Source organism: Trichechus manatus, unplaced genomic scaffold (genome assembly GCF_000243295.1).
Source record: "Trichechus manatus latirostris isolate Lorelei unplaced genomic scaffold, TriManLat1.0 scaffold00080, whole genome shotgun sequence".
Classification (NCBI taxonomy): domain Eukaryota; kingdom Metazoa; phylum Chordata; class Mammalia; order Sirenia; family Trichechidae; genus Trichechus; species Trichechus manatus.
The window spans coordinates 8,403,841-8,423,450 of record NW_004444016.1 but is presented as its reverse complement, the minus strand read 5'-3'; the positions used below and the strand labels follow the sequence as shown (position 1 = coordinate 8,423,450).

General features: G+C 42.1%; 4 protein-coding genes across 4 annotated transcripts in view; all 4 read right to left on the bottom strand.

The window, feature by feature from the left end:
• Positions 1 to 575: 575 nt before the first annotated feature.
• LOC101353161 (protocadherin beta-11) lies at positions 576 to 3,831 on the bottom strand. Its single transcript, XM_004381107.2, has one exon. It carries the CDS (start codon positions 3,237 to 3,239, stop codon positions 843 to 845), a length of 2,397 nt encoding a protein of 798 aa, XP_004381164.1. The 5' UTR covers positions 3,240 to 3,831; the 3' UTR covers positions 576 to 842.
• A 4,242-nt stretch (positions 3,832 to 8,073) lies between these two features.
• LOC101352898 (protocadherin beta-10) lies at positions 8,074 to 12,218 on the bottom strand. The gene has a single exon (XM_004391249.3). It carries the CDS (start codon positions 10,458 to 10,460, stop codon positions 8,121 to 8,123), a length of 2,340 nt encoding a protein of 779 aa, XP_004391306.2. The 5' UTR covers positions 10,461 to 12,218; the 3' UTR covers positions 8,074 to 8,120.
• A 230-nt stretch (positions 12,219 to 12,448) lies between these two features.
• LOC101352639 (protocadherin beta-16) lies at positions 12,449 to 15,327 on the bottom strand. Its single transcript, XM_004381106.3, has one exon. It carries the CDS (start codon positions 15,040 to 15,042, stop codon positions 12,649 to 12,651), a length of 2,394 nt encoding a protein of 797 aa, XP_004381163.1. The 5' UTR covers positions 15,043 to 15,327; the 3' UTR covers positions 12,449 to 12,648.
• A 3,765-nt stretch (positions 15,328 to 19,092) lies between these two features.
• The window catches only part of LOC101347515 (protocadherin beta-7), an 8,160-nt gene continuing 7,642 nt past the window's right edge, over positions 19,093 to 19,610 (bottom strand). The window contains exon 2 of the mRNA XM_004381163.1: positions 19,093 to 19,606. Within this exon, the coding sequence (XP_004381220.1) occupies positions 19,093 to 19,606 (514 nt within the window). The remainder of the gene's footprint in view (positions 19,607 to 19,610) is intronic.

The following is a 19,610-nucleotide window of genomic DNA, read 5'->3' as shown; positions in this document are numbered from 1 at the left end:
GGTTATGGTTTAAAAAGCTTGAAAAATAGTGCTCAGCATCCAATTCTCATATTAAATTCTGGCAAATACAGGCAAAATATTATACACGTTAACATACAAGTTCACTTTATGTTATCCAAATTATTATTTAGGTGTCTACGTTCCACTGAGTGTCTTAGAGCTTTGTAACATTGATGAGGCACTTGGAAAACTATAATTTCATACCCGAAGATTCTGTGAATGGCCACATATTAATGTGCCTTCATGATTACTTTCCAGGATGTATGAAGAAGAGATACTGGGACACTTGCCTTCTGGTCCTTTCTAACTAGATGATTACACTTATGGTTGTATCATAGGACATGATTGTTGAGGTTTATTTTCAATAGTAATAAATATTTAAAAACATTAACCAAGAAAATGCAGTGGACCTAAAGAAAGAAAAATAACATTTCTAAATAGCAACCATTATTAAACCACAAGAAAAACTGCAAAAAAACAAATGAAGAAATGCTTGAACACTTGTATTACTTACAAAGTGTTCAGTTTTATTTTACAATAAGCATAATTCTAGATAAAATTTCAACTGTGCTGGGAGTAGGGGACATGGAAAGAAGGTGATTTGGTGTTGTCATTTACAGAGGCAAATTAATTATAAATTAAGATCTCCTGGGTTAGAGAGTAAATTACAATCTCATTACAACCACAGACAAACTTTCATTTAAAAGCACAAGTTCAGAGAACATGAGAAAATATTAAGTAATATCAGTACAATTTAAAGTACACACAAATTGGGGAAAACAAACATTGGTTTGGAAGTGCCACAAAACAAAATGCATATGGAATATAAAAGCCAAATATGGTCACTGAATATTGAACCCAAAGCTATTGCGGAAGGAAGGACTTTCCTTTCTTTCTTTTCCAGGGCCCTGGGGCGGGAAATTGGGGATAATTGGCTTCAAGAACTTAAACTCACTTGTTTCTGAGCTTCCCGTCAGAAACGCCTCATAGAGGTACCTCTGAGACAAAGTCCCTGTGCCACTAACGTCCACCAAGTGGTCTGGAAAGTGGCCCTCAGGCACCGAGCGGCGACCCAGCGAGGCAGCTCTGTTCCTCCTGCACAGCCGCACAGCGACGAACAGAAGCACGGAGAACAGGAAGAGCAACGAGACCGACGCCAACGCAATGACCAAGTAGACCGTGAGCGAGTCGGCCTGGGTCTTGTCCGCGGCGACCTCCGGCAGTGGCAGGTAGGGCTGCGAGAAACTGTCCACAAGGAGCACTTGCAGCGTGACGCTGGCCAACATTGGCGGCTCGCCATTGTCCTTGACCAGAACGACGAGTCTGTGCTTGGCGGCGTCGCGCTCGCTCAGCAGCCTGGCGGTGCGCACCTCGCCATTGTGCGCCCACACGCTGAACAGCCCGGGCTCCGTGGCCTTGAGCAGCTGGTAGGACAGCCAGGCGTTCTGGCCCGAGTCGCCGTCCACCGCCACCACCTTGGTCACCAGGTAGCCCGCCTCAGCCGCCCTGGGCACCAGCTCGGTGCAGGGCGCAGAGCCGTTCTGCAGCGGGTACAGCACGAAGGGCGAGTTGTCGTTTTCGTCCACGACCACCACGCGCACCGGCGCCTCGCTGCTCAGCGCCGGAGAGCCTGCGTCTGTCGCGCCCACGCGGAACTCGAAGGTTCTCAGGGCCTCGTAATCCAGCGACCTGAGAGCGAACAGGTGCCCGTTGTCCGCGTTGATGGAGACCAAGGAGGAGAGAGGGAGGTGCGGGTCCTGGGGCGGCAGCAGCGAGTAGGTGACTTGGGCGTTGGTGCCTGAGTCTCTGTCTGTGGCGCTGACGCTGCCCATGTGCAGGGCGGGGCTGTTGTTCTCACGGATGAAGAGGGTGTAGGAGGTTTGGGCGAAGGTCGGTGCGTTGTCATTGACGTCGGAGACGAGCAAGATTATGTTGTGTTGTGTTTTCAGCCTGGGGGTACCCAAGTCTGTGACGGTGATGGTGATGTTGTACTCGGCTCTGCTTTCTCTGTCCAGTGTTCTCTCCGTTTCCAATGTGTAGTAATTCTCAACGGAAGGTTTTAGCATAAATGGGAGGTCTTCTGGGATAGAACAAATCATTCTCCCGTTGTCCCCGGAATCTCTGTCTAGGATACTAAAAACCACAACCACAGTCTCAGGTGAATTTTCAGGGATTGGGCTGATAATTGATGACACGGTGACTTCGGGAAGATTGTCATTCACATCCATCACCTGAATTCTTACTGCTGATTTTCCAAAAAGGCCACCTCCATCTGTGGCTTGAATGATTATCGAGTATGATTCAATTGTTTCAAAATCCAAGAGTGCGGTTAGACTAACTTCTCCAGACTTTTGATTAATTTCAAATGTTTTGCAAATATCTTCTGAGGCATGGGACAAAGTGTATGATATTTCCCCGTTTGTTCCTGAGTCTAAATCCCAAGCTGACACAGTCACAACTGGCGAACCTAAGACGCTATTCTCTGGAATCTTCACCTCATAAAAGGGCTGTTCAAACTCAGGGGAGTTGTCGTTAATGTCCACAACCACGACTCGAACCAAGGCAGTCCCGGATCTGGGCGGAGAGCCGCCATCTAGAGCAGTGAGGATGAAACTGAACTCAGGCTGCTCTTCGTAATCCAGTGCTTTGTCCAAAACCAACTCTGGGTATTTCCTATTGTCTGGATTGACTCTCATTTTAACGTGGAAATTAGAGTAGGGGCTGACTGTGTAGTTTTTTAGAGTGTTGACTCCTACATCCAAATCCTTTGCACTTTCTAGTAAGAACACAGCACCGACAGGACTGTTCTCTGGGATTTCTAGGAGCATTTCTTTTTCCAGAAAAACGGGAGAATGATCATTTATGTCCCTGACCTCGAGCTCAATTTGAAAAAACTGCAAGGGGTTTTTCATTAACACCTGGAAATGCAGCACACATGGCTGGGTGGAGCCACAGAGCTCTTCCCGGTCTAGTGTTTCGCTTAGGAGCAAATCTCCCGTGTTTACATCCAGTTGCAAATGCTGTTTGTTATCCTTAGAGACCACTTGTGCCCCACGCAAGGATAGCTCCCCCACCTCCAGTCCCAAGTCTTTTGCCACATTACCTATAAAGCTCCCGCTCTGCATTTCCTCTGCGACAGAAAAGCGCCCTGACTCAGAGCCCACCTCAGACATTCCCAGCAAGACAAAGAGAAGCAGGACTTGCCTTATCCGTAGAGCGCCTGGCCCTCCGTTCTCCATAGCTCCTTTCCCAAAGGCTTCCTGCAAAATCGCTTCAGCTCTACCTCGCAATTCTGGGAATTGTGCCTCTGATCTATCCGCCCAATCCTCGGAGGTCTAAGACTTTAACCGTGTTGAATGGCTTCTGGGTCACTCTAGCTATTCTTTCTGTCTTCCCAATTCTCGTGTGCACTGGGTAACAGTGTCCAGAACATTAGCCAGTTAATTGTTTTCGCGATGTTATCCTGCAGCGCCACCACGCGTCTCCACAGATTTTTACAGTCTGATGAAAGCTACCTAAATTCCTTCTGCATAGATGTCCCCCAGAAACAGATACTGTTTTATCCATTCTGTTCCTTAACTAATTACAAATATATTCTGTATTCCATCTTAACTGTTTTAAATTCCCTATAGTTTGTGATGCTGTTAGTATTTGTTTTAAAACATTTATTAAATATCCCTCCCCTCTCTGCACATAACTAAACGTGCACAGTTGTGATGAATACAGAAATAAAAGCCATGATTCCTGTCCTCAAGGAGCTTCTAATTTTTTTGGAGACGATTGAAAGCCTGAAACAAGGAAGGTATAACTGATTGTTAAACTGAATTAAATTCCAGTACTGCTTAGCTTTCCTTGGGTGGTAAAGGCAAAATGTGCATGGGTCATTTCAGAAGTTCTCTCAGAGGATATGAAACTGAATTGATCATGATATGAAACATATGTAGATAGTTGTTATAGCACAAGAAGGCATTTCTGTAGATTTCTTTGATAGCAATGAAGTAAAATACTGGAGTAGGACACAGTATGTAAATTCATAATTTACTTTCAATTTCTCATAATATACAAAAATATTTAATAAGTACACAAACACAAACAAGCTAGTTTTATTTAGGACAGGCTTACCCTAAGGCTGGCTCCCTTCAGGTTCCCAGGATCTCTTTCAACAGCAGTTATGGCAACCCGCTCTCTTTCAGGCAAGGAATACAGAGGGTGAGAGATTATCTCCCTTAATCATAGAACAAAAGCCTAATTTTCACTCTGATTGGACCCACTAAAATCACATGCCCGATACTTAAGCAATCATTATTTCAAGTAGTATAGAAATATAGGTGAATCTGAAAACTCATCTTTGCTTCTTACTTCATTTTAATCCAGTCAGGGACCACTCCTTGAGCTTGAGGTGGTTTCAGTCCTAGCCAAAATGCATGGTTGCTACACAATGAAGGGCATGGTTGCTACATAATGAGGGGCATGGTTGCTACATAATGAGGGGCATGGTTGGAACAGAGGCTAGGGGCCCACGAATGATGTCCACACAGGAGATCTCAAAAGTACTCTCAAGAATGGATGGAGGAGGGATCTAACAAGTTTGCATTTTAAAACGTTAATTTCAAATTATCTTTTTTAAAATACAAATTAGAAACGTGGTTGAAAAATTAATCAGTACAGAAAGGTTAAAAAATGGAAAGGTAGGTGGATTGGCTACATTTCCTTATCCTCCTTCTTCTTAAAATATACATTAAAATGACACAAAAGTAATAAAAATGATACAAACTCACAAGGACTGAGAATATACAAGTGAAAACACATTTTTTGATGACAGAAAGCAGATGAAAGAACAACTGATTTAGCAGTTTCAAGAAACAGCTAACAAAGTTACTGCATTGGAGATACTCACAAGAAACTAGTGTGTTTGCCCCACATAATCCCATTTAGGTTCAAAACTGGAGGAACTAGGAGCATGAAAAGGCTAAAGTAAAGTAAGAACTAAAAAACAAAAAAGTGATTAGTTAAAAAAATTTATATATAGAAAAGTTGGATTCTCTGGTCTTCTTGCCATCCTACACAGACAGAAAAGTAACTCAGAGCCAGAGAATTAAAAACTTACTTTTTGCAGAAATTAAATAGTGGTATCTCTAGTCTTGGAGACTCCAGGTAGAGCTGAGTTCAAATGTGAAACTAAAAATAGGGAAATTAAGCAAAAATCTGCATTCTGAATGGTAAGACTTCTGGCACCTTCCCACTTAATATTCTCAGTTTGTAGGGCACAAGGTATATGCTGGACTCCTCCCTACTTTGCCCTTATACATAGGATATTGTAGAATTCTAACCTGAAGAATATGAAAGTCCCAGATAAAGATTTATATATACAGATATTTGTCAGTTTCCCAGAGTAATAGCCCTATCCTAGCATGGTTATATTACAGTGAAGCCTTTCAACAACAGGCCTTATGCATGCAAAAGAGCTTACTGTCAACATTTTGATATTTTGTTACTCTTAAATACAAATATAAGACAGCCAAGAACCACAAAACATTTGAAGAAAATCCTACAATATGAAATAGAAAAGCCAAAACCACTACCACTGTAAAAAAAGAAACAAGAGGAAAGAGATAGAGTACAGAAAATAGAAGAAAGCCTTTAAAATGTCTGATTAATATCCTCAGGGAAATAAAATATAACAAAAGCTAATGCTTTACTGAGTGCCTACTCTATGCCACCCACTCTTCTAAGTGCTCCATATGTATTTACCCATTAATCTTAACAGTAATTGTATAAAGCAATCGTTCTTATTATAAGACAAAGAAAAGCCTATGGCTTATGTGTTCCTTACTAGCTATATATATAAACTTGGGCAAATTTTTAACGTCCCTGTGATTCACTCCAATTTGTAAAATGGGTATAATACTTCTTACTACATGATGCAATTTTACAGAATAGTTTAATAATAGATGAGAGAAGATATACGTTTATAAACCTATAACAAGATGCTATGAAAACAGCCAGAAAACCAAAAAGAACTCCTAAAAATAAATATTTGTCAGCCAAAAAAACCCTTAAATATAAAAATTGGGCAATAAAATGAATTGCGCAGAAAGTAGAACAAGAGACAAAGACTGGAAAAATAAAAAAGAAAAAGGTTTAGAGTCTTATAGAATTAATCCAGTGGTCCAATATTTCACTAATGAGATTATGGTTAAAGATAGAATTATAGAAAACTCAGGAGAGAAAAAATAATTAAAACATAATAAGGAAATTTACAAGCACTGAAAGTGAGACTCTGAAAGTTAACAGGGTACACCCATGTGACCAGCTGAACAAATAAAGAGCCTATACTAAGGCATTCAATGCTCCTGGGAGGGGGGCACATAAAAAAGTGACCAGAATCATAATGAAATGAGTCTTCTGAACAGCAACTCTATATGTAATAAAGAAAAAGAACAGTGCTTTCAAAATGTGAGGGAAAATTATTTTCAGCCTAGAATTCTATACCCAGTCAAACTATCAATCAAATGAAAAGAACAAGATATCTTCACAATGCAAGGTCTCAAAATTTTTCACCACCTCTAAACCTATTTTAATGATATTGAGAGATGTGTGTGAGCTAAATAAGGGAGTAAACTAAGAAAGAATATACTGGATCTTATAAAAGACTGCTGATACAGGAAAGTATTAAAGAATAAAATAGTCCTAGGATGACAGCCTGTAGATCAACCAATGTAAATGAAGCAGAGATGTGGAGGGCTCTTGGTAAATGATCTCCAGGAAATAAACATAATTGATAAGGTATCTAATACCTTTGAATATTTTAAGGAGAAAAGATTGATATTTAAATAAGAGATAATATGAAAAATCAATAGTGGTTCATAGAAAAGGATGAAACTACAAAAAAGCAATTATTAGCTCTAGGACAGATGCTTTTTAAGAAAGGAAAGGTAATCATAGTACACTTATGTGTGTTCTGAGATAATCTTAGCAATATAGACACTAGCTACTAGTTGAGGTTAAAAAATTATGATAACTAAATTGGGAAAATAGGAGAAAGGGCATGTACAATGTGTTTATGTGTGTGTGTATTATAGGGAAATAAGAAATTTACATCTTTATCTATCATAGCAAAAAATGATTACAGTATAAAATTGAATAACAAGATGCAGCAGTATAAGTATATTATATTGAAACATTGGGATTAATTCTAGAAGAAACCACTCTATGGAAGGAGATTGGAGGTTTAGGAAATGCTAGTCAAGAAACCACTTTTTCCCCATTATAAGCTTTAGTTCTTCATTGTGTTTAAATTTGATAATAATGAAACTAAATTTGCAAAATAAAATGAAAACTGAAAATCTTTGCAACAGCCCATCAACACTCTCACACACAAATTTTCAAAAAGTTTTATTCATATTCATTTTCATGCAGGTTGTTACATTTTATTTGAATTATAAGACATGATCTGTTTTACATGTCAGCAAAAGCGAGCTTAAGAAAATGTTAGCCAAGTAACAGTAGTGTATTTAAAGGAAATAAAATAATAACATGAACACAAGGATATTATTGTGGTCAAATATCATTCACAAAATAATCCGTTTCATTTTGAGCAGAGTAATAAAGGAATACTTTATTTTAAACTCTGTGATTTAGAACTAAAGATGAACATGAATAAATAGAATGTTAGAATAAAGTTGGAAATGTAGTTATGTCTTCTCACTAGAAAAAGTGCAATAGACAGAGGTGGTTAGGATCATGAGATGCAGGTTCTGACATTTACTAGGAGAAAACACAAAGCCTCAGTTTTCTACAATGAGAAATAAAAATAAAGAAATTTTGAAAGGATCAAAACCTTAAAACCATTGTATAGAAATGGATACTAGTTAAATTACAACTATTAATTTCGTATGTATTATTAACATATAAGAAGGATGAAATAATACTGTAAAAACAGGTATATGGTACTTGAAATTTTGCTTGAAATTGCCTAGCAATGTAACTTTGAGTTTTAAAACCAAACTAGTATCAGTATGGTTGTATCACACACCAAATATCCATAAAAATATTAACAGTTTTTACTGAATATTAAATCCAAAGCTATTTTGGAAGTTGGGGTTTTCTTCATTATTCCTCTAATGGCCCTGTGTCTGACTTTTGGGCATAACTGGATTCAAGAACTTGAACTCGCTGGTCTCTGAGCCTCCGGTCAGACACACCTCATACTGGTAGCTCTGGGATACAGTCCCGGTGGCGCTGACGTCCACCAAGTGGCCTGGAAAGTGGCCTTCAGGAACCGGATAGCGACCCACCGAGGCGTCCCTGTTCTTCCTGCACAGCTGCACCCCGACAAACAGGAGCATGGAGAACAGGAAGAGCGACGAGACGGACGTCAACGCAATAACCAAGTAGACCGTGAGCGAGTCGGCCTGGGCCCGGTCCGCGGCCACCTCAGGAAGCGGCAGGTAGGGCTGCGAGAAGCCGTCCACCAGGAGCACGTGCAGCGTGACGGTGGCTGATAGCGGAGGCTCGCCATTGTCCTTGACCAGAACGACGAGTCTGTGCTTGGCGGCGTCGCGCTCGCTCAGCAGCCTGGCGGTGCGCACCTCGCCATTGTGCGCCCACACGCTGAACAGCCCGGGCTCCGTGGCCTTGAGCAGCTGGTAGGACAGCCAGGCGTTCTGGCCCGAGTCGCCGTCCACCGCCACCACCTTGGTCACCAGGTAGCCCGCCTCAGCCGCCCTGGGCACCAGCTCGGTGCAGGGCGCAGAGCCGTTCTGCAGCGGGTACAGCACGAAGGGCGAGTTGTCGTTTTCGTCCACGACCACCACGCGCACCAGCGCCTCGCTGCTCAGCGCCGGGGAGCCTGCGTCTGTGGCGCCCACGCGGAACTCGAAGGCTCGCAGGGCCTCGTAATCCAGCGACCTGAGAGCGAACAGGTGCCCGTTGTCCGCGTTGATGGAGACCAAGGAGTTGAGGGGGAGGTGCGGGTCCTGGGGCGGCAGCAGCGAGTAGGTGATTTGGGCGTTGGTGCCTGAGTCTCTGTCTGTGGCGCTGACGCTGCCCATGTGCAGGGCGGGGCTGTTGTTCTCGCGGACGAATACAGTGTAGACGGTTTGGCTGAAGGACGGGGAGTTGTCGTTGACGTCGGAGACCAACACGGTTATGTTGTGCTGTGTTTTCAGCCTTGGAATCCCTAAGTCAGTGACGGCGATGGTGATGTTGTACTCGGCTCTGCTTTCTCTGTCAAGTGGTCCCTCTGTCATTAGAACGTAAAAATTCTCTACGGAGGGTTTCAGTAGGAAGGGCAGATCATCTTGAATGTAGCAAACCATCTTTCCATTTTCTCCAGAGTCTCTGTCTCTAATCCTAAAAACAGCCAGTACCGTCTCAGGAGAGTTCTCAGCAATGTAGTTGGAAAGTGATGACATGATCAGTTCAGGGGGATTGTCATTTGTGTCCAATACTTCGACCAAAACCGTACATCTTGCAGAAAGACCGCCACCATCGATTGCCTGTGTATTTATTTTGTAAGACTTTATTAGCTCATAATCAAGCAACGCTCTGAGAAAGATTTCCCCGGAAAAAGGATTGATTTGAAAGGTTGTTCTAATATCTTCAGAGGCATCAAAAAATGAATAGGATACTTCCGCATAGACTCCGGAGTCTACATCTCCTGCGGACACCTTAACAATTAGGGACCCTACCGGGCTGTTCTCCTTAACCTGGGTCTCATATTGCGCTTCCGCAAACTGCGGGGCGTTGTCATTAACATCCACGACCACAATGCGTATAGTAGTGGTCCCAGACCTGGGTGGGGAGCCGCCATCCAGTGCTGTGAGTGTTAAACTGAGCTCTTGCTGCTCCTCCCAATCCAACACTTTGTCCAGCACTAGCTCTGGGTAGATAATGCCTTCATCACTGTCAGTAATTTTTATATGGAAAAAAGAGTTGGGGTTGATGGTGTACTTTTGGATACCGTTAAGTCCTCCATCTGAATCCTGTGCTCTTTCTAGTCGAAATGTTGTCCCTTCAGCTGTATTTTCTAGTATTTTTAAGACCATTTCTTTGTCCTGAAACAATGGTGAATGGTCATTTATATCCCTGATCCTTAGCTCAGTCCGGTATATTTGAAAGGGATTATCCATCAAAATTTGGAAATGCAGCATACAGGGCTCTGTGGAGCCGCACAGCTTCTCCCGGTCCAGTTTCTCATTTGTGAACAAATCCCCGGTTTGAGAATCCAGGAGCAAGTGTTGTTTGTTATCATCAGAGACCACCCGAACGCCCCTTGCAGCCAGCTCCCCCTCTGCTAGCCCCAGATCCTTTGCCAAATTGACCACAAACGATCCTCTCTCTGTTTCCTCTGTCACCGAATAACGTCCAAACTCAGAACCTGCCAGGGATACTCCCCAAATTATACAGATAAACAGGACTTGCCTTTGTCTCGGGAAGCGCAGCCCTCCAGCCTCCATAGCTTCTTCTGAACACGGCTTTCGTCAATTTCAGTCACAACCACATTTCCCAATATAAAGAAACAGCAGTCGCAAACTCCAGACCCACGCCTGAAGTAGCAGGGGTCTGTGATTGGGCGGCTATAGCTTTTCTTCCCAGCGAATCCGTCCGAATCTTCCTTTCTTGTTAGTGACCTCGGCAGCATCCTTGGTTCGCTTTTTTTTCGTCTCTTTAGCCTGCAGCGCCACCTCGTGGCCTCCGAAGACTCAAGTGACTAGCCATTTTTTGTGAGTGCTTTTGTGTATGTGTCTTTTTTTAAATTTTCCTTTCAGTAGTTTATTTTTTCATTTTTCTTCCATTTGTTTTTAAGAAAGAATGTTGAGATAGAGAACTGTTTAGGTTTTTGGAATTCTTCACTGCTTAATGTGAAAAGTTAAAAATTCAACAGCCGAAAAAAGTATTTCTACCAGTAACGATGTCCACTGTACCCTTAGATTTTGCTGTGTACTAGGCCTTTAATCGCGTAAGACAACTCCCATGTAAGGTCAGAAACCAAAGGGGGGAATTGTGTTGATCTCAGGCACTATAAAAATAATAGATTTTGCTTATCCAGAAACAGTGGGCACAGGAACACCTAAACTGACACAAAAAACCTGTTTCACACCTTCTTCATCCAGCTAACTTCTTCAAAATCTCATTATGTTGCCTAAACAGAATTATCACTACGTAGTCCAGTACAACACAGTTAGGCTGTCCCTCCTCCATGCTCTCATAAAAACTTGTGCATGTAACTATGACTGCCCTTGTAAATATCATTGCTTCTTGCTTCATGCCAGTTTGTTCCTTCTTTGATATGTAAGGTACATGAGTGCAGGAACTACGTCTTAGTCATCTTTGTTGGTGCATCAGATGCTCACTAAATGTTTGCTGTATTAGAACACCCATAAATAAACTCTGGTGAGTAGAAATGAAGCAATAATTTTCAGTGCCCTTCAGTCCCTACCATTTATTCTAATTTTTGAATCCCTTACTTACTGCAATTTCTATTCCTGTTCTTTCTTTTATACATTGTTTTTCTGATGTTAGCCTTAAAATTACTTGCAGAGTTAAAGAAGTGACTGACCTTTATTGTAAGGTCCCTCTAAACTGAAACCTAGTGGGATCAAATTTCTTGGCACCAACTAAAGGGGTAAATAGACTATACTAATGCCTATCCTAACACTTTTGAAAGTAAGAACAGCATTGTAACATCTGCCTCACATAGATTTTATTCAAAGGCCTAATATCTATTAGGGAAGTCTATTTTCCCACAAGCAAGAGATAACAATTAAATTGAGAGATATACTGGGAAAAGCTAGATATTACCAAGACAACACTGTAATTGTTGACTATAAAATCCACACTGTATAAACATCTACTTAATAATTTTTATTGGGATTTTTTTTAACAAAATGGAACTTGGTTGTTAGCCATTAAAAACTTAACAAGGATCTCTGTTTTTTTAATGCAGAATTAAAAGCAACAAATTATTAAAGATTTCCATATGATGCTATAGAATGCCTATGTTTTGCTTTTTTTTCCTCCAAACTTAAACACACACACATACTATATACCTTACAATGGTTTTTCTTCTTATTTTCAGATAAGGATGATTAGATATTTACTTGTCATATCATTTATAATACATATTCCAAATAAGGAGATATCACTAAAGTGACAATAAAACTTTGTTTAAAAATGTGACACAGTTAAAAAACTGTTATAATGAAAACCAAGGATGGCAAACCAACAATAATAACAGTTTTGAAAAGAAAGAAATATCAAATAATAAATATATGTATCACATGCTGTAGATTATTTTCAAAATTGAAGATGTTCTAGGAAAAGGAGAACTCACATGAATAATGTAGAGACAATGAAAATAAAGTCAAATAAAGATATATATATATATATAAAGTGGAAGAAAAGATTTTAAATGACATCAACCTTGACAATAAAGACTATTTTAATCATTAGGATTCTAGGGAGAAACACCTCATTTGGCTAAATATGAGGAAAGGGAAAACTTTCTGCATAAGGTTGGAAATTGAAGATAAATAAAATAGAGAAAATTAAATAACATCTTATTGGTGGTGGTGGACATACACAATTTAGCTAATCATCCAGAAAATATTAAAGAAATAAATGTCTTAATTAGATGGTTTCCTATCAATAATTAAATCCACAGCTATTCTGGAAAGTGTGGCTTTCCTTGATTTCACCGGTAGTGCCCTGGGGAGGAAAGTCAGAAATAATTGGCTTAAGAAACTTGAACTCGCTGGTCACAGAACCTCCTGTCAGACACACCTCATACTGGTAGCTGTGGGACAGAGTCCTGGTGCCGCTGACGTCCACTAAGTGGCCCGGAAAGTGGCCCTCAGGCACGGAGCAGCCACCCACAAATGTGGCCCTGTTCCTCCTGCACAGCCGCACGGCGACGAACAGGAACACTGAGAACAGGAACAGAGAAGAGACCGACGCCAACGCAATGACCAAGTAGACTGTGAGCAAGTCGGCCTGGGCCTCGTCTGGGGCCAGCTCCGGCAAACGCAGGTAGGGCTGCGAGAAGCCATCCACCAGGAGCAGGTGCAGTGTGACGGTGGACGACATTGGCGGCTCGCCATTGTCCTTGACCAGAACGACGAGTCTGTGCTTGGCGGCGTCGCGCTCGCTCAGCAGCCTGGCGGTGCGCACCTCGCCATTGTGCGCCCACACGCTGAACAGCCCGGGCTCCGTGGACTTGAGCAGCTGGTAGGACAGCCAGGCGTTCTGGCCCGAGTCGCCGTCCACCGCCACCACCTTGGTCACCAGGTAGCCCGCCTCAGCCGCCCTGGGCACCAGCTCGGTGCAGGGCGCAGAGCCGTTCTGCAGCGGGTACAGCACGAAGGGCGAGTTGTCGTTGTCGTCCACGACCACCACGCGCACCAGCGCCTCGCTGCTCAGCGCCGGGGAGCCTGCGTCTGTGGCGCCCACGCGGAACTCGAAGGCTCGCAGGGCCTCGTAATCCAGCGACCTGAGAGCGAACAGGTGCCCGTTGTCCGCGTTGATGGAGATCAAGGAGGTGAGAGGGAGGTGCGGGTCCTGGGGCGGCAGCAGCGAGTAGGTGAGTTGGGCGTTGGTGCCTGAGTCTCTGTCTGTGGCGCTGACGCTGCCTATGTGCAGGGCGGGGCTGTTGTTCTCGCGGACGAACAGGGTGTATGAAGTTTGACTGAAAGTGGGAGCGTTGTCGTTGACGTCGGAAACCAGCACCGTTAGGTTGCACTGGGTTTTCAGCCTGGGAATCCCCAAATCCGTGAAAGTGATGGTGATATTGTACTCCGCTCTTGCTTCTCTGTCTAGTGCTCTCTTGGTTACCAGAGTGTAAAAGTTCTTGACTGAAGGTTTCAGAAGAAACGGAAGGTCATCCTGGATAGAGGAAACCGTCTTGCCGTTGTCCCCGGAGTCAGGATCCGAAACACTGAAAACAGCAACTACAATCTCAGGCGAGTTCTCGGGGATGGGACTGGTGAGTGCAGACACCGCCACTTCTGGGGCATTGTCATTCACGTCCACCACCTGCAGGAGAAGAGTGCATTTTCCTGAAAGACCTCCCCCATCCGTGGCCTCGATGTCCACTTCACAAGACGGAATTGTTTCATAATCTACTTGTGTTGTCAGTCGAATTTCTCCGGTGGTAGGATTAACCTCCAAAATTTTGCTAGTATCTTCCGAAGGCTGAAACAGTGTGTATGATATTTTTCCATTGACTCCGCTGTCTAAATCCCTGGCAGAGACGGTGACAACCAGGGCGCCTATGGGGCTGTCCTCGGGAATCTGCACCTTGTAGAGAGTCTGCTCAAACTCGGGGGCGTTGTCGTTTATGTCCACCACTTCGACGCGTACCTGGGTGGTCCCAGACCTGGATGGAGAGCCACCATCCAGCGCTGTGAGGGTTAATCTGAGTTCAGGCTCCTCCTCCCGATCCAGCTCTTTATCCAGCAGCAGCTCAGGGTATTTCCTGCCGTCACTGCGATTGCTGGTTAGAACCCGGAAATGGGAGTTGGGACTGATTTCATATTTCTGAACATTGTTGCTTCCTACGTCCAAGTCCAGAGCATTCTTCAGAGGGAACGCAATTCCTAGAGGACTGTTTTCCAGTATTTTTAGTATCATTTCTCTTTCAGTGAATACGGGAGAATGGTCATTTATGTCTCTCACCCTCAGTTCAGCCTGAAATATCTCTAAAGGCTTTTCCATTAACACTTGGAAATGTAGTACACAAGGCTCAGTGGGGCCACAAAGCTCCTCTCTGTCTAGTTTCTCGTTTATGAGCAAATCCCCAGTCTGAACCTTCAGCTGCAAGTGCTCTTTGTTCCCCTGGGAAATAATCCGGGCCCCGCGTGTGGACAGCTCTGTCAATCCAACCCCGAGGTCTTTCCCTAGGTTTGCCACAAAGGAGCCTCTCTCTGTTTCTTCCACCACCGAATAAGGCCCCAACCGGGCGCCCGCCCTAAACAACCTGAGCAAAACAAAGAAAATTAAGACTTGCCTTTGTCTCCGAATGCGCATCCATCCAATTTCCATTGCTCTTTCCTGAAAAATGGGTTCACAGAAGCTTCGTGTATGGCCAGGATCCCGGTAGCGAAGTCCTGCAGTTCGGATGGTCAGAATATGCCGCTAAGCAGATCTTTAAGGAGGTCCACATCCACTTTTACTCTGGTTGAGAAAGCTTTTGTTCCTGGTTTAGTGTTTGGCTGTGTAATAGAGCTGCGTAGGCGATTCTGTTTTCCGTCATCTTAACCTGCAGCGCCACCACGTGTTCGCACTGCGTTTTATATTTTCTGGCTTAACACTGAAAGCAAAATTCTCCTAAATGTACTGAATAGGCAACGTAAACTGTGTTCTGTAATACAAAACACTGAGTTCTATTTTCATGTCGTGTTTATGTGTTCAGATAGAGCTCTGTGTTATTGCACAGGGAGGAATACAAAAGAAAATAATCTCTCATTTTATTAACTGTTTAGTGCTATTGAAGTGTTGGCGATTAAATAAAATAATTAACACTAAGCTGAGAAAAATAAAGGAGCAAAATGTTTCTGAAGTAACAAGAACAGTTTCACAACTACATATTTTTCATGAAACATACTATAGAATTACAAATGAGTAAATTTGCAACAAGTGGCAGTTCTGAAGACAGTATTTGATGAACACTTTTTTAAAGAGTTGATTATTTCCTCTTCTTTCTGCCATCTAACCTAAGAACTGTGACTTTTCTCAAATTATTGAAAAATTATTTCCCCAATAGGTAGATCTCAAGATTGGGCCACCATGCTTTTGGATTCTTTTGTTCAGGCATTTCCATAATTTGAATTGAATTGTAGTAAAGATTCATGATATCTTTAACAAGTCATTGGTTTTGTTAATAATTTTTAGAAGTCTGTTAATTACCTTATCTGGGGTTAAAGCACCTAATCAATGAGGCCTGCTTCCCTGGTATAAAGACCTTCATGTGCCCTCCTTTGGCCACAGGAGGTACTACGAAACTGGATAATTCTCTTCCAACCAGCCAACCTGTGGTAGGCAGAATCATGGCCTCCAAAGATTTCCATATCCTAATCTCCAGAACCTGTGAATATGTTACCTTACATGGCAAAAAGAAAACTGCAGGTATGATTAAGTTAAAGACCTTGAGATGGGGGAATTAAATTATCTGAGTGGGTCCATTTAGTCATATGGGACCAAAAAAAGTGGAAAGCTTTCCTGGCTATGGTCAGAGGAAGACGTGACTATGGAAGAATGATCAGAGTAGCGCAACACTGCTGACTTTGAAGACGGAGGAAGGAGGCCATGAGCTAAGGAATGTTGACAGCCTTTAGAAGCTGGAAACAGATTCTTTCCTAGAGTCTGCAAAAGGAATGAATTCCTGCTGATACTTTTATTTTAGCCCTATAAGACCCAAGTCAGACTTCTAACCTAGAGAACTATATGTTAATAAATTTGTGTTGTTTTAAGGTACTTAGATCGGGGTAATTTTTTACATCAGCAATGGAAAGCTAACACATAACCTAAGCATGGATTCTCATGCACTCACACCTGAGTGAACAACAATTCAACACCTCTACAGGAAAAGTATTATCAAAGAAAATGCTGAAGAATGTCTGATTCAGCTGTGGTTATTCATTCTGTCAGAACATAGTTACTTAAATGACCCACACACATATTTTCTCATCATAATTTTTAAGAGTTGCCAAAGACATATGGTTCATTTGAACAGACAATAACTGGAGCCCATCAGCTTTTTCCTATTAAGTTTCAAGAATGCCCAGGTTATTTAGTGATAAAAATTTCTCCAGAACATTGCCCATATTTTATGACCTTAGTTATTTCATTTAGAATTAATACTAGAATAGCAACTGCTTTCAAACATACGGAATGCTAAAACAAATATAAAAAACCAAAAACCAAACCTGTTGCCATCAAGTTGATTCCAACTCATACTGACCCTATAAGACAGAGTAGAACTGCCCCATAGGGTTTCCAAGGAGCAGCTGTGGATTCGAACTGCCAACCTTTTTGTTAGCGGCCAAACACTTAACCACTGAGCAACCAGGACTCCCATAGTATATTTAATTTAAATAAGGAATTTTAAAAATATTTATAATAAAGCAAATTTCAACTTTCCAAAGAAAACAAAAACACATATTATTCGTTGACAGAAAAAGAGTGAAGAAACAGTACAAAAATTTCAAGAAATAAAATCATAGGGTAACTCCCCTCCCTATTCAAGACAGTCATTTCTGCAATAATGAGTTCCATATGTTGAGAAGCTATAGAAAGATAATCAGGCTTATTCCCTCGTGGTGAAGAGCAATTGTGGTGTCTGACCCAGCTTAGCTAGGGTAGTGCTTCTGTAAAAACCTTGGGTTTATTGGTCCAGAGCAATGAGGCCATTGGTATAGAAATAAATACAAACTACAGGCTGTAAATTCGACTTCTACATGGGAGTTCAGTTCATGGAATAGCAGCAGGAATAATTGATAGATTTCACTTCCTTAGTTAGGAAGATAATGCGGCCAGTTAATGTCTGACAGTATAGCATATTGATTAAGAACTTGGACATGTGAGTCAGATAAACTTAAATTAGATTTACAATCCCCCCTTGCTTTTTTTCAGAATTGTGAGCAACTTACTTAATCTCTCTCAGCCTCAGTTTCCTCACGTGTAAAAGGGGATAATAATGCAACCTTCTTAGGGTTTGGCAGAAGAGTAAAAAGATAACGCGTGTAAAGCATTCTGAATGCAACTTTTAACTGAATTAGAACAAAAGATCAGGTCAATCAAACTGTACACTTAAGATCTGTGCATTTTAGTGTATGTCTATAATATCTTACTAAAAACTTACTGTGGAAAGAGACAAAAAACAACTAGGATTATATTCCACTGGAGGCACCATGAAAACTAAAATAATGGTGGCTCAAATGATCTAGACGTTTCCTTATTTCTTTAAGTAAAAGAAGTTCAGAAGTAGGTGATTCCAGGGATGACATGATGACTCCGTGATCATCAGGGACTCTTGTTCCTTTTAAGTTTATTCTACACTTAGTCCATTGTTTGCATCACTAAGGTTGTTTTATGATTCAATATGGCTATTTGTGCACCAGCCATGACATCCATATTTTAAGCAGCAAGGAGCAGTTAGAGAAGGAAGAAAAGCATCCCCTTCCTAGGTAAGTCATCTCCCTTTAAGCAGACTTATCGGAAGTCTCCTACAACATTCGTACATGGCCTGTAACCTAAACATATACCCAGTCCTAGCTGTCAAGGAGGCTGGGAAAATTCATTCTTTTGACTAGGCACATTACCGTCCTGAACAGAATTTGAGATCTGTTACTAAAGTAAAAAAGACTAATGGATATTGACTGGCTACTGCAGTTTCTGTCACAGAAAAATTATGTTGACTTGTTTCTCAAAATGGGAAAAGCCAGTTTCACTACCATGCTACTTCATCTCACAGGATAAACATGGTGTAGCTGTTTTTTTCTCTTTTAAAACCAATGAAAAAAAGGAAAGCAATTTAAAAGTTATATTAAAACAAACATGGATATATTAATGGAAGGATGCAGAATTAGTACAACAGTTTTAGCATAACATTTTAAGAGAAAACTACTTCAGAGAAGTTGGTACCTATGACAGCAACATAAAGCAAGAGTCAGACATACTCTCTACACATGTTTTCTTTCCTTCCCAATTAGGCATACTCTAGTGTAAATGTTAGTGTATTACTACTCTATATGTACCCAATTGTTTATAACTAATAAAAAGGTTTACATGAAAACATAACTGGTTATAGTTAATTTTCCAATTGTTCTTTTCTAACACATTGCTCAGCTATTCCAGAACAAGGATTTGTGCAAATATTGACTTCATTCATGTTCCAAGAGCCAAAATTGAAGACCATTAATCTTGTTATAGGCATGAGGAAAAGATAATATACAATTTTAAAAGACATGGATAACATAAGAAATTTTGTAAGCAAGCTCGGTGCAATTTCAAATCCCTAATAGGTTGGCCAAAAACCATCATCATAAACTTACCATGAAATCTTCAAAATATGGAATATGAAAAACATTATTGTCACTGAAAACTGAAACCAAAATCATTCCTAAAGTTGGGGTTTTCTTCTGTGCCTGACCCAGGGGAGTGGCTCTGGAAACTGGGTAAAATCGGCTTCAGGAACTTGAACTCGCTGGTCTCTGAGCCTCTGGTCAGACAAACTTCATACTTGTAATTCTGGGACAGGGTCCCGGTTCCACTGACTTCCACCAAGTGGCCCGGAAAGTGGCCCTCGGGCACCGAGAAGCGGTTCACCGAGGCCGCACTGTTCCTCCTGCACAGCCTCACCGCTATGAACAGGAGCACAGAAAACAGGAAGAGAGAAGAGACCGACGCCAACGCAATGACCAAGTAGACGGTGAGCGAGTCGGCCTGGGCATCATCCGGGGCCACCTCAGGGAGCTGCAGGTAGGGCTGCGAGAAGCCGTCCACCACTAGCACGTGCACCGTGACGGTGGCCGACATTGGCGGCTCGCCATTGTCCTTGACCAGAACGACGAGTCTGTGCTTGGCAGCGTCGCGCTCGCTCAGCAGCCTGG